Here is a 15,584-nt window from a genome sequence, read left to right as displayed (position 1 = left end):
CACACACACACACACACACACACACACACACACACACACACACACACACACACACACACACACACACACACACACACACACACACACACACACACACACACACACACACACACACACACACACACACACATGTAATCACTCAATCACAAAGACTATAAAAAGTGATGCTCCATGGGGTTGAATGGTCCTGTGTGTATTGTGAAATGGGTGTAGTACAGTACTTGGTCCAGCAGATCTTGTCAAAGAGCTGCTTCATGGTCATCTTGTCCCACTCCTCAGCATGGGGAGCCCTCCATGGAGCCTCTCTGGGGATCTGGAACACACACACAAATACACTATGAGGGTGGGACCATCAAGAAGTATCAATAGCTAGAGACTAGGGAGTAGGGGTTGGTTTGGGATTGGGCCTGAAATGTGGAGGGGATGGCAGCACTAGACAGAAAAGGATGCTGTGTGTGTTTACCTCGCTGCCCATCTCATCCATCTTCCTCCACAGGTTGTTGTAGTCCATCAGGGCAAATGGATTCCACATGGGGGGGAAGGAGCCTCTGAATGGGTAGGACTTTCCCTGTAGGACACAACATGCATGGGAGAAGACATGGAAGGGTTAGTTAGCTTCAACATCTTCATCATCCTCCTCCTCATCGTAATATCAATCTTCATCATCATCTTAGTCTTCGTATTCATCATCCTCCTCCTCATCCTCCTCCTCATCATCATCAGCAGTAACAGCATTATCTTTATCATCAGCATCATCATCATCACTATAGACTTAAGAGTGATCTGAAAAAGCAATATTTTGCAAATGTTTCTGAACTGAACTACACATTTGTATTTGTATCTATTATGAATCCCCATTAGCTGCTGCCAAGGCAACCAAATACGGCAGTGACGACATTATAACCAACAGATTTCACAATACATTAAGTGTGTGCCCTCAGGCCACTACTCTACTACAACACTATCCAGATGTACGTGTGTGTATAGTGTGTATGTTATGTGTGTTTGTATCCGTGTATTTGTACCTTTGTGTGTGACTCTTTACAGTCCTCACTGTTCCATTAGAAGTATTTGTTCTGTTTTTTTAAAATCAGATTCTACTGCTTGCATCAGTTACTGGATTGTGGAATAGAGTTCCATGTAGCCATGACTCTATTTAGTACTGTGCACCTCCCATAGTCTGTTCTGGACTTGGAGGCATGTCTTGTGGGGTATACATGGGTTTCCAAGCTGTGTGCTAGTAGTTTAAACAGACATCTCTACGTGTACATTTAAGGGCCAGCCGTGCTGCCCTGTCTGGACCAGTTGTAATTTTCCTAAGTCCCTCTTTGTGGTGCAATAACACTAGGACCTGTAGAACCTGCCTTGTTGATATTGTAGTTAAGAAGGCCGAACAACATTTTATTATGGACAGACCTCTCCCCACCTTAGCTACTGTTGCATCAAAATATTTTGACCATAACAGTTTACAATCCAGGGTTACTCCAAGCAGTTCAATCTCCCCAACTTCCACATTATTCATTGCAATATTTAGTTGAGGTTTAAGTGAATAGTTTTTGAAATATTTAGGGCTAACTTATTCCTTGACACCCATTCTGGAACTGACTGCAGCTCTTTGTTAAGCGTTGCAGTGATTTCACTTGCTGTTGTAGTTGACGTGTACAGTGTTGAGTCATCAGCATACATAGACACACAGGCTTTACTCAGTGCGAGTGGCAGGTCATTAGCAAAGATTGAAAAAAGTATGGGGCCTAGACAGCTGCCCTGGGGAATGCCTGATTCTACCTGGATTATGAGAGGCTTCCATTAAAGAACACCCTCTGTGTTCTCTTAGACAGTTAACTCTCAATCCACAATATAGCAGGGTGTGTAAAGACATAAGATATACTGTAAGTTTTTCCAGCAGAATACTATGATCGTTAATGTCAAAAGCCACACTGACGTCTAACAAAACAGCTCCCACAATCTTTTTATTATGAATTTCTCTCAGCCAATCATCAGTCATTTGTGTAAGTGCCATGCATGTTGAATGCCCTTCCCTATACACATTGATCTTCTGCCTTCTCTCTGACAGAGGGAGCTGTGAGGCAATCCCTACCCCACAGCTAGCTCCATTGGGGGCGGATTACGATAAGGCAGCTTGCTTCATATTTCACTCCAGATCAAAGATAGCAGCTAATTGCACATTCAGCAAGGCAGATAAGATTATCTCAATCTCATGCTCACACTATTTCTCAACCCCTACAGGTTTGTAAAGTAGTGTAGAGTTAATTTATTTGTGATTTCTAGACATTTCCATTGAAAGTGGGACTTTAGAAAATAGACTGGGAAAGCCATATCAGTTCATTCAACAGTGTGTGTTTGTGTGTTTCTGTCTGTGTTACTCTTATATAACTGGTATTAATCACTTAGGTTGACAGTTAAATGGGTCTACCTGAAGGCCCATTAAACATATAACTACTAGAGAGAGAGAGAATGAGAGACAGTGTCTGAAATAGAGTACATAGACAATGGTGAGGAAGCTGTGGACCTATAGACCTTATACTGTACTATAGACCTTATACTGTACTATAGTCCTTATACTGTACTATAGACCTTATACTGTACTATAGTCCTTATACTGTACTATAGTCCTTATACTGTACTATAGCCCTTAGTCCTGAAGTGTTTGATATAGGACCTTTAGTTGGTTGACCCCAGATGAAAGCATCTCTGCGATGCACTATATATTGTTCCTTGAAAAAGTAAATGAATGTCTGTATTTCATGAAACTCAGACTATTTCATGTATTACTCATATAATTTTATAACAGTCAAAAGACTTGATCTTGGCTATTCAAGTACACGTTTTATGAAAGACATTCTTTGTACATGCTTTTCTAAAACTGCATCTTACAAAGTTGTTTCACAGTTCCTCTTGGCACGCTAAACCCAATCTGAGCCTAATTTATTTTAATTAAATTTTGGTCACAACATCAACGTCTACTTATCCAAAGCTTCTTAGGGCCTGCTCTCAGGACATGCAAGAATAGGGCTGAAGAACTCTGCATAAGTACATGTGCAACATACAAAAATATATATCAAACTTTCTGCCCTCTCTCTTTTATTAGGTGTTCCTTATGTTTGGTATACTCAGTATATAGTTAGTGATTAACTAGTGACTATTATGATATATTCTACAGTATGGCATTTGTCCTAGTTACTATCAATGGAAAGTCCAAGTCTTGATGAAAAGAGCTACGGTTGTAATGTGTCCTTATCAGTTACAACCGATATCGCACCTGAGTTATCCACATGACATTAGCTAGTAAAGTACAGTACTGAGATAATTCACTCTCTGGGGGTGTTGCATTTTAATGGTGGAAGGGATGGAAATACACACTAACAAACACACACACTCACTCTGTGATACAGGTTATGATTGCCAAAAAGATCGTCAAGGACAACAACCACCCGAGCCACTGCCTGTTCACCCTGCTACCATCCAGAAAGTGAGGTCAGTACAGGTACATCAAAGCTGGGACCGAAGAATAATAGCTTCCATCTCAAGGCCATCAGACTGTTAAACAGCCATCACTGACACAGAGAGTCTGCTGCCTTCATACAGACTTGAAATCATTGGCCACTTTAATAAATCGATCACTAGTCACTTTAATAATGACACTTTAATAATGATGTTTACATATCATATCAGATCATATCTAGATCTCAGACATAGAGATAGTGGCTAAGAAAACACCGGCACACAGGGGTTCCGCTGAGCTGCTGGTAACGTCAGAACTCAGAGTCGAGCTGCATTACAACATCTTAAATGAGGAACAAATATCCCTTTCAGAAAGGAAACCATTAATTGAGGAAAATCAGCTGGAAACATGTGATTTCACACGGAGAGACACACTGTATTTAGAGCCCATAAGTCAGTGGAGTCTCAAATTTGACGTGTGACCCTGCAGCCCACATTCGTAACTGCTTTCTTGGTTATTCCACATGCTCGTGGCATGTCCGGCAGCCTGTGGCAGGCTGAAATAGATCATGTCAATAAAACTACAGTGTGACTAGAGTGACTGGACTGAACTAACACTCACATTGATTCATGTCTACTTCCCTGTAGCCAATCAGAGCACTTGGTTACTCTAAGAATGCGAGCTCCTCAGAAGCATGTGAACTATAGTGACGCAAAAAGACCACGTCCAGTTCTTAGTACTCTGTGTCTACAGAAGCTAGACAGGCTAGGGTTAGGGTTGAACTGGGATGTGGACATGAAGCTAGGGTTGAACTGGGATAAGTACTTTACTTTCTCTTTCATGTGTGACTCCATTTGTAACAAGTTTCAATATATACATTTTTGGTAGCATTTCTATATTGAAGATTGAAAAAGAATTTGGTGCATTTCTCCCCATATTCCATCCAGTTCGCGTTATTTTTTATAATATATTACACTGGATCTGTCACGCCCTGGTCGAAGTATTTTGTGTTTATCTTTATGTATTGGGTCAGGCCAGGGTGTGGCATGGGGTTTTTGTATTGTGGTGTGTTTTGTCTTGGGGTTTTGGTGTGTATATATTGGATTGTAGCTTAGTGGGGTGTTCTAGGAGAGTCTATGGCTGTCTGGAGTGGTTCTCAATCAGAGGCAGGTGTTTATCGTTGTCTCTGATTGGGAACCATATCGAGGCAGCCATATTCTTTGAGTTTGTCGTGGGTGATTGTCCTTAGTGTCCTTGTAACTGTCTAGTGTTAGTTTACACCAGTTTAGGCTGTTTCGGTTTTTGTTACGTTTATTGTTTTGTAGTGTTTGTGTTTAGTGTGTTTTCTTCATTAAACATGAATCGTAATCTACACGCTGCATTTTGGTCCGACTCTCCTTCACCACACCTAGAAAACCGTTACAGGATCTTTCTTGAATAAGTTCTTCCATTTGTTTTTCCTCTAACTTATTCTGTGCCTCTATGGTACAGTTTGTATTGCTATCTAACTGACTGTTAGTCCTTCAATTTCCTTTGTTAATATGGACTCTTTTGATCTAAATAGTTTTTGTTTTATAGATGAGTAGTGAATTGCATGGCCTCTAAAGGCACACTTAAAAGTGTCCCATACAATAAGGGGATCTGCTGTACCTATGTTATGTGTGGAAAAAGTCCGTTATAAATTATTCTGTCCTAGTTCTAAACAACTTATCATCTAGTAGGCTTTGATTAAATTTACAATATCCTCGCCTTCGTGGAAATTCTGTAAGAGTAATATATTTGCCAATTATGTGATGATCCGACCGCATTCTGTCCCCTATCAACACTTTTTATGAATGTATGGCATAAGAAAGTAGTCAAGATGATTAGCTTGATTAAGCCTCCGCCATGTATATCTCACTAGGTCAGAGTATTTAAGCCTCCATATATCCACTAATTCCAATATATCCATGACATTCATGATTTCCTTAAGTGCCTGAGGGTGATAGTTTATAGTGTGATTTCCTTTCCGGTCCATAGAGGTATTTAAGACCGTATTAAAATCTTCCACCAAAATAATAGAGTCTAGTGTTGCTTGTAGAGTTGATAAATTCTTATATATATTTTCAAAGAAGCTTGGATCATCATTATTTGGACCGTATAGGTTAATAAGCCATATCTGTTTATTGTCCAATAACATATTTAAAATAATCCATCTACCTTGAGGATCTGTTTGGACAATTTGCACATTTGGATCAAAATTACTGTTAATTAAAACCATCACCCCTTTTGAATTTCTTTGCCCATTGGAGAAATATATCCCCCCCCCCAGTCCTTTTTCCACAAAACTTAATCTAAAATTGTTGAATGAGTTTCCTGTAAACAATAGATATTATATTCCTTCTCTTTTAGCCAGGTAAACGTCTTTTCTTATTATCTGCTAGGCCATTACAATTGTAACTGGCTGTACTTATTTCACCACTTACCATAATGAGACACAACTTTCAATTCTATTTATCAAAATATATGTTTGTAAACGTACCATTAAAAAGTAACATGATAATTGAGTGTCTATATAACTGTACCATGATATTTGCATTTCTACTAAGTAAACCTCCAATTGGTCCCCACTATTCCACCCACTAAAAGCCCTCCTCATCCCGAGTTGTGTTGTCATCCCAATGCCCGGCAGACCACCCCTGACACACCGTATCCCATAGCCCTGAAAAGACTGGGATCCATCCTTCGAAAAAAGCACTCAGTGCCATTTACAGAACAGAAGTAGATCAACCGCCAAATGCATTTCCATCGCCCTCACCTTGATTTGTATTATATATAGCCATCAAAAAATTAGCTAATTAGCTATTAATATTTGTAGTAATGTAATTTGGACGTCATACGCAAACCGATTCTACATGTACAAATGGCCGCAAATGTCAGTCAGACACCCACTGGCAGGTGGTCCCTAAAACACATCGTGCCAAATGAATGGCGCATCAACGACAGACAAATGGCAGAACATCACTCAATGCTTTCTCCCTAAGTTAAGGGGATGTGAAGAGGAATCCACTTTAGACTATCGAGACGTAGGGAAGGAGATGTGAAGAGGAAGGCACCTTAGACTATTGAGGTGTAGGATAGAAGATGTGAAAAGAAAGGCATCTATAGACTATTGATATGTAGGGAAGGAGATGTGGTGAGGAAGGAAAGGGGGATACCTAGTCAATTGTACAACTGAATGCATTCAACTGAAATGTGTCTTCCGCATTTAACCCAACCCCTCTGAATCAGAGAGATGCCTCCGCCTTAAACGACATCCATGCCTTCTGCATTTAACCCAACCCCTCTGAATCAGAAGGGAAGGGAAGGAGACGTGAAGGGGAAGGCACCTTAGACTGTTGAGATGTAGGGGTGGTTCTGGGCATGCCCAGTAGAGAAGGTTTGAGTGATGTCATGTGCCAGAAGGCTCTTCCGCTATAGGTCCGAGATCCACTGAACACAGCGATATCATCCACATGACCACTATGCTGCATTTTAAACATGTCTTATCTCATTCTCTGCTGTGTGTGTGTGCGTGGGGGTGAAGGGCATACCAATGTGTGTGTGTGTGTGTGTGTGGGGGGGGTGAAGGGCATTGCAATGTGTGTGTGTGTGTGTTTCCATGTTTAAGCGTATGACTCCATACATAGGAAGGGTGGAAAAAGTACCCAGTTTTCAAAGTTGAGTAAAAGTAAAGATACCTTAACAGAAAGAGACTCAGAAAAAGTGAAAGTCACCCAGTAAAATACTACTGCAGTAAAAGTCGGAAAGTATTTGGTTTTAAATATACTTAAGTATCAAAAGTAAAAGTATAAATCATTTCAAATTCCTTATATAACACATTCCAACACTCAGACATAATTTACAAACAAAGCATGTGCTTAGTGAGTCCGCCAGATGAGAGGCAGTAGGGAAGTGGACCATTAACAAGTACTTTTGGGTATCAGGGAAAAGTACAATCATTTCTTTAGGAATGTAGTGAAGTAAAAGTATGTGTCAAAAATATAAATAGTAAAGTAAAGTACAGATGGCCCACAATATACGTAAGTAGTACTTTAAAGTATTTTTTACTTAAATACTTTACACCACTGTATGAAACAAAGGCCCATACAGTAGAAACAGGAAGAGAAGTGCCTTCCTAACCAGTTCGGAGAGCCCATTGAGTTACAGCAGCGAGAGTAGGTTAGCCTGGGTATATGGGTGGAACCAGAGGGACCAATCTAATAAGGAGGTACAGAATGCTGTGTGTTAAGAACGGTGGTGTACCTACTATAATAAGATATGGAGGAATATGTTGGAGAGAGAGAGAGAGGGAGAGAGAGAGAGGTAAAGAGAAATGGGGGTGGCTGCAGCTCTCTCTTTTCTCTCTTTCTCTCTGTCTCTCTTTCTCCTTCCTCCCTCTCTCCTGGGCCACTCAGAGGAGGAGAAACTATATTAGAAAACTCCTTGAGGCAGAGATTAGCATCTCCAGTCGCTAGCGCTCACCGCTAATGCTGGAGAGAGGCTGGATGCACTGAGGGTCATGTGGTTGATACACAGGCAGAGAGGGTGGGTAATCACTAGATGGCCATGCTGGAAAGGACGATATTGTTATCAGAACTATATGAAGTAGGGTTTAGAGTTAGGGTTGTGGTTGAGGTTAGGGTTGTGGTTGAGGTTAGGGTTGTGGTTGAGGTTAGGGTTGTGGTTGAGGTTAGGGTTGTGGTTGAACAGGGATGTGGACATTAAACAGCCAGAGACAGGGCTTTCTCCCATAGAGCTACATTTTTATGGAATGGTCTGCCTATCCATGTGAAAGATGCAGACTCTGTCTCGACCTTTATGTCATTACTGAAGACTCATCTCTTGGTGCGAAGGTGAATGGCAAGGAGTGACGATCCGTCCTGTCTCTGCCTGGCCGGCTCTGGGATTCTCTGCTTCACTGGTGCTCTTCCATGTCGTCCCGAGGAGGGGTGCGTCACTTCGTTCCTGTCGGGGGGCTAGAGTCAGTCTGTCATATCTGGTGTCCTGTGTGACTTAAGTATACTCCCTCTAATTCTCCCATCTCCCTCTGTCTCCACTCCCGGAGGACCTGAGCACCAGGACCATGCCTCAGGACTACCTGGCCTGATGACCCCTGACTGTCCCCAATCCACCTTGTCGTGTTGCTGCTCCAGTTTCAGCTGTTCTGCCTGCGGCTATGGAACCCTGACCTCTTCACAGGACATGCTACCTTGTCCCGGACCTGCTGTTTTCGACCCTCCCTCCCTCTCCCTCCCTCCCTCCCCCTCTCCCTCCCTCCCTCCCTCTTTCCCTCTCTCCCTCCCTCCCTCCCCCTCTCCCGCTCTCTCTCCCTCCCTCCCTCTTTCCCTCTCTCCCTGTCTCTCTCCACCGCTCTTGCTGTCTCAACCTCTGAATGCTTGTCTATAAAAAGCCAACTGACATCTACTCCTGATGTAATTAATACTGCTGGTCATCTATAAACACTTGAACCTCTTTAAGAACGATCTGGCCTTAATGGTCATGTACTGTTATAATCTCCACCCGGCACAGCCAGAAGAGGACTGGCCACCCCTCAGAGCCTGGTTCCTCTCTAGGTTTCTTCTTAGGGAGTTTTTCTTAGCCATCGTGCTTGTTCATCTGCATTGCTTGCTGTTTGGAGTTTTAGGCTGGGTTTCTGTATAAGCACTTTGTAACAGGTCACGTTATGTGTGTGAGTGTTTCAAAATAAATGTACACATACATTGTTATTCAATCATTTTAACCACACTGATGGCACGCTTAAGAATGCTGTGATGACAAATGCTATGATGCATCTGTGATGCCAAATGCTAAAATAGAACTTGGTTCTATTTGAGACGCTCGGCAAGTCCCGCATTTCCCATCTCCTTGTTGGTTTTCACAAAGATACAACCTCACATACAGTAGTTGTATAAAAGACAACGAGAAGATATTAATCAAAGATAATTAACTAAAAACGTACCTTTTTATGTGTGGATTAATCGTCAGAGTAGAGAAACAACATTTTTGTATGATCTGGGTCAAGATTCTACAAAGAACCAGCTAAAAAGGGGATCAATGTTCATCTCCCGGGACAAAATGCTAGCAACAGCACATCCATGGATGTTTCATATGTCTTTATACTTGTCCCCAAATTAATTTAGTTGGTTCACAGTTGCGTGTCATAATCACGTCTGGTGGGGATAGACAAAAATCAACATGTGCATGATGGCGCACGAGGACGCACATGCGGGGCTGTGTAGCCATGGTGTTAGAGTTAAGGGTTGGGTTAGGGTTGAACCAGGATGTGGCCATGAAGCTAGGGTTAGGGTTGAGGCTGGGGTTAGGGTTGAACCAGGATGTGGCCATGAAGCTAGGGTTAGGGTTGAGGCTAGGGTTAGGGCTGAACCAGGATGTGGCCATGAAGCTAGGGTTAGGGTTGAGGCTAGGGTTAGGGTTGAACCAGGATGTGGCCATGATGCTAGGGTTAGGATTGAACCAGGATGTGTCCATGATGCTAGGGTTAGGGTTGAACCAGGATGTGGACATGAAGCTAGGGTTAGGGTTGAACTGGGATGTGGCCATGAAGCTAGGGTTAGGGTTGAACCAGGATGTGGCCATGAAGCTAGGGTTAGGGCTGAACCAGGATGTGGACATGAAGCTAGGGTTAGGGTTGAACCAGGATGTGGCCATGAAGCTAGGGTTAGGATTGAACCGAGATGTGGCCATGATGCTTGGGTTAGGGCTGAACCAGGATGTGGACATGAAGCTAGGGTTAGGGTTGAACCGAGATGTGGCCATGATGCTAGGGTTAGGGTTGAACCAGGATGTGGCCATGAAGCTAGGGTTAGGATTGAACCGAGATGTGGCCATGATGCTAGGGTTAGGATTGGGGTTGAACCAGGATGTGGACATGAAGCTAGGGTTAGGGTTGAACTGGGATGTGGCCATGAAGCTAGGGTTAGGGTTGGGGTTGAACCAGGATGTGGACATGAAGCTAGGGTTAGGGTTGAACTGGGATGTGGCCATGAAGCTAGGGTTAGGATTGGGGTTGAACCAGGATGTGGACATGAAGCTAGGGTTAGGGTTGAACCAGGATGTGGCCATGAAGCTAGGGTTAGGGCTGAACCAGGATGTGGCCATGAAGCTAGGGTTAGGGTTGAACCAGGATGTGGGCATGAAGCTAGGGTTAGGGTTGTGCTTGCGGGTTATGGTTGAACCGGTATGTGGACATGAGTGCTAGCGTTAGGGGTAAGGGTTGAGTGAGGTCATGTCTTCTCTAGCATGGCCCGATTGTGTTCAGTCCTTTCAAGCATGGCCAGATAGTCATGACTGGAAGAGAGACATGCATTTCCTCTGCATTAGAATGTGAGAAAACAGATTCTGTTCTGGCTGTCTAAAGCCGGGTGGACACTACATGATTTTGGCCCCGATTTAGCTGTCCCAGACACGTTTTTGAGATCGGAGACAAAATCCACATGGCGTTGCCTACACAGGATGCGCGGCCATCACATTTCATGTGAGCGAGTCAGAGACACAATCTGAGGGGTGTCGATCTCATCTTTGAGCCGTCCCAGACGACCCAATATTTTCAAATATATGTTTTCATTTATCGGCACAAAATCAGCAATGCTCTTCTAGTGTGAGACAAGTTCTGAGAACGGTGATCAGCAATAGCCAATAAGAGCAGAGAAGAAGCCAGTGAGATGATGACGTTGTTTAACATTATCCATGTAGCAAGAGCAATGACTGCTACTAGTATGGGCATGTACTCGCCTTCAACCAAAACCAAAGTGTCAAATCGTTACAGCTCTGAAGTTCACAAGCAATGTTTTCAATTCAAAAGGTTGGCTAGATATTTCAGCTTTGTATGGCAAGCGTGACTGAAAACCTTTATGAGGCTGCTCCGAGGCTGCTCTGAGCGTTAAATCTAATGACATCTTTACATGCATGTAGCCTGTGACCCCCTGTCTGTGCCAGATGGTGTTGTCTACGCAACACTCTGTTGGTAAGACAAACAACACTACAGGAAAAACGGTGGTGTAATGTGAGAGGCTCAGTGATGTTAGGATGTTGTGTACACCTGGTTTAATGGAAGTGGTCAATACTAACTGCAGCCAAGCCCTGCTAACAGTGTTGTATCTGTCCTGTGTTTGTTCTGTTCAATTAAATAAGTAGGACATGGACAGACGTGGCCTATGTGGTCCCGCACTGGGTTTCAGCACGCACGCACACACGCACGCACGCACGCACGCACGCACGCACGCACACACACACACACACACACACACACACACACACACACACACACACACACACACACACACACACACACACACACACACCTTTACATAATGCACCAGCCTCTCCTCCTCGTTGACTTTGTAGGTCTCGACTCCGTACTCTTTAGCCAATCGGAGGATCCGATTCTGTGTAGGCCCGATGTAGGCCCCACCCAGGTCAACATACTTAGTCTGCTCATTCTGGAGAGGGAGGGAGGAAGGGAGGGAGGGAGAGCGGGAGAGAGATAGAGAGAGAGCGAGAGAGAGGGTTCATCAGACAAGAAGTGGAAAATCCTAATCCCATCAATTTACTTTAAATCTTTAACCAAATCAGTTGCTTGAAAATGCTTTAAATTATAACACAAGTTAAGCTACTAGACAGCATCTCGAGAGAGACCTGGTACGGTCATCAGAGAGAGAACTGGATTCTTATAGGGATTAGACTTTGACTTTGCCTGTGGTCTGACTGAGGTCTTACCCGTACGGTGAAGGTCCGTCCACCAACCCGATCTCTTGCTTCCAGAACCACAGGACTCAGCCCTTTCTCCTTCAGTAGCTTAGCTGCACTCAGCCCTGAACGAGACAAAGAGTGGACAGAGAGAGAGGGAGAGGTTAGTGTAAACATGCCAGCTGAACATCTAAATGTTGATGAAATGAAGAAACATTTTGTGTAAACAATCCAAATTTGAACATAAATAATTTTGGTATGTCCCTCCTCTCCATATCCCCTCTCTCGTCCTCCCCATGTGTTTGTCCTGTTGTGTAGAACAGGAGAGTATAGCCCAGTGATATAGCAGGCTGTGATACAGTATGAGTCTGTGAGAAAACAGAAGGCCAGAGGTGGAATAAACTCCAGAAATCTCTCTAAAATGTTATGTTTTGGTGCTGCTAGGGCAATTCAGGTGGCTAATTGGTGACCATTTGACTGAAGAATGAATTTGTTTTTATGATTGTGTTTTGTAAGTTGATGATGGAACATTTTGTATTTGTAAATGTCGTACATTTGTATTGGTTGTGTAAATCAAATCACATCAAAGTGTATTGATCGTGTACACAGTTTAGCAGATGCTATAGCCGCTGCTGCGAAATGCTTATGTTACTAGCTCCTAACAATGCAGTAAAATGTCAGACAAGTACATTTAAAAATGTAATGAGAAAGAGACAAACACATCAACTGATCCCCTGCTTATTTCAATATCAAGGAAGTGCTGAGAGCAGAAAATAGCTGAAGACTTTCACATCCCCAACACACACACACACACACACACACACACACACACACACACACACACACACACACACACACACACACACACACACACACACACACACACACACACACACACACACACACACACACACACACACACACACACACACACACTGTCCCCAATTGTACTGTATAACTTTTTTTGGTTCCAGGTAGAACCCTCTTTGGTTCCAGGTAGAACCCTTTATGGTTTAATATAACATGACCTCTGTGGAAAGGGTTCTACAAGGAACCCAAAAGGGTTCTTCAAAGGGTTGTACTTTGGTGACCGCAGAAAACCACTTTTAGGTGGTTTTCCCACTCAACAGTCAGCCCACTCCCAGTCCAAACCATAAAGGTCAAGCTCATATCAGTCATTTTGTCTTGTTTTGTTTCTTGCTTTTCAATCGTGTTTTCAATAGGATTTTCAATAGTGTTTTCAATAGTGTTTTCAATACCATACAAGAGTCAAAAGCAGGGGTGTCCACTGTCCAACACCCCCCCTGGAGAGATAACCACCAGCAGGATCATTTGGCCAATGGCTACTTGTTTGTTATTGTGACTGAATGATATTTAGCTACAGAAGTAGTATGGGCCTTTCTCATCACCATAGTGACACCAGGGCCATCTCAGTCTAGAGCTTGATTCAATAAGACATTACATTTCACACACACGCACGCACGCACGCACGCACGCACGCACGCACACACACACACACACACACACACACACACACACACACACACACACACACACACACACACACACACACACACACACACACACACACACACACACACACACACACACACACACACACACACACACACACACACACACACACACACACACAAAGGATTAGGCACAATGGAGCCTCTGGCCTTTGTCAGTCGAGCAGGCATTCAGACAGAAGACACACAGGCAGCAGTGTCCCAGTGCCAAGGATCCATTCAGAATGTCTCAGTACACACTCATACGACAAAAAAAAGGATTCCTGGAAAAGTGTGCTTTGCAGCAGGTTGTAAAACACATCACAACCATCCTAAGCAGAAACTGTGTGCCAAAACGCACTTTATAATGCTCTGACACAATGGAGGTGCTAGTTTGTCCAGTGAATACAGACTGTATTACATTCTCTCCTACTGGGAGAAGTGTGGATATTCACCCCAAGACACTGCTCTACATACTGCATGGAAAATCTAGAGCTGAGGCCAACAGGAGGTAACTAGAGGAGAGGGAGGTAGTGTGTGAGGCTAAAGGAGAGGAACGTAAAAGGGGGCAGAGAGGGGAGAGATGGAGGAGTTGAATAGAGAGAGCGAGAGTGGAGAGATGGACTTGATAAATAAAGACACACTGTATTCATCTCCACGGTCCGTGTTGCCATCTCTCAACAGGAGCTCCCATCTGTCTAAATGTTCTCATGGCCCCCTCTCCATCCCGCCATCCCTCCCTTCGTTTATCCCTCCATTTCTGCAGAGCAGCCTGGAAAGCTACCACGGTTTATGTTGGTTTAAGCATACTTGTCATGCATTACCAAACTTCTCCATTGCCCTCATGCACACACACACACACACACACACACACACACACACACACACACACACACACACACACACACACACACACACACACACACACACACACACACACACACACACACACACACACACACACACACACACACACACACACACACACAAAGGATTAGGCACAATGGAGCCTCTGGCCTTTGTCAGTCGAGCAGGCATTCAGACAGAAGACACACAGGCAGCAGTGTCCCAGTGCCAAGGATCCATTCAGAATGTCTCAGTACACACTCATACGACAAAAAAAGGATTCCTGGAAAAGTGTGCTTTGCAGCAGGTTGTAAAACACATCACAACCATCCTAAGCAGAAACTGTGTGCCAAAACGCACTTTATAATGCTCTGACACAATGGAGGTGCTAGTTTGTCCAGTGAATACAGACTGTATTACATTCTCTCCTACTGGGAGAAGTGTGGATATTCACCCCAAGGCACTGCTCTACATACTGCATGGAAAATCTAGAGCTGAGGCCAACAGGAGGTAACTAGAGGAGAGGGAGGTAGTGTGTGAGGCTAAAGGAGAGGAACGTAAAAGGGGGCAGAGAGGGGAGAGATGGAGGAGTTGAATAGAGAGAGCGAGAGTGGAGAGATGGACTTGATAAATAAAGACACACTGTATTCATCTCCACGGTCCGTGTTGCCATCTCTCAACAGGAGCTCCCATCTGTCTAAATGTTCTCATGGCCCCCTCTCCATCCCGCCATCCCTCCCTTCGTTTATCCCATTTCTGCACACACACACACACACACACACACACACACACACACACACACACACACACACACACACACCGCTCTGGGGACTACTACTTCTTTTAAGTAAATTGATGCTATTAGGTGTTCTCTATCCAAAGGTCAGACAAGCGCAATTGTCCAAAACAAAAACAAGCTCCGACTGTTTAACCTTGTTGTTTATGCCGACAGCACTCTGGAAAAACAAGATAACTTTACCCCTGAGGTTTTGCTCTGATCAAAAACCCATTTGGGGGTATATTATTTTTTTCAGAAG

The 15,584-nt window shown here is 43.7% G+C and overlaps 1 protein-coding gene across 1 annotated transcript in view; it reads right to left on the bottom strand.

Annotated features, from left to right (window-relative positions):
* The window catches only part of mao (monoamine oxidase), a 62,304-nt gene that overhangs the window by 19,744 nt on the left and 26,976 nt on the right, over nucleotides 1-15,584 (bottom strand). The window contains exons 2-5 of the mRNA XM_052522122.1: nucleotides 12,221-12,315; nucleotides 11,806-11,943; nucleotides 464-568; nucleotides 222-313 (exon numbers count right to left, since the gene is read on the bottom strand). Of these exons, the coding sequence (XP_052378082.1) occupies nucleotides 222-313; nucleotides 464-568; nucleotides 11,806-11,943; nucleotides 12,221-12,315 (430 nt within the window). The remainder of the gene's footprint in view (nucleotides 1-221; nucleotides 314-463; nucleotides 569-11,805; nucleotides 11,944-12,220; nucleotides 12,316-15,584) is intronic.

This window comes from Oncorhynchus keta, chromosome 7, assembly GCF_023373465.1.
Source record: "Oncorhynchus keta strain PuntledgeMale-10-30-2019 chromosome 7, Oket_V2, whole genome shotgun sequence".
Classification (NCBI taxonomy): domain Eukaryota; kingdom Metazoa; phylum Chordata; class Actinopteri; order Salmoniformes; family Salmonidae; genus Oncorhynchus; species Oncorhynchus keta.
This window is presented reverse-complemented; position numbering and strand designations above follow the sequence as displayed.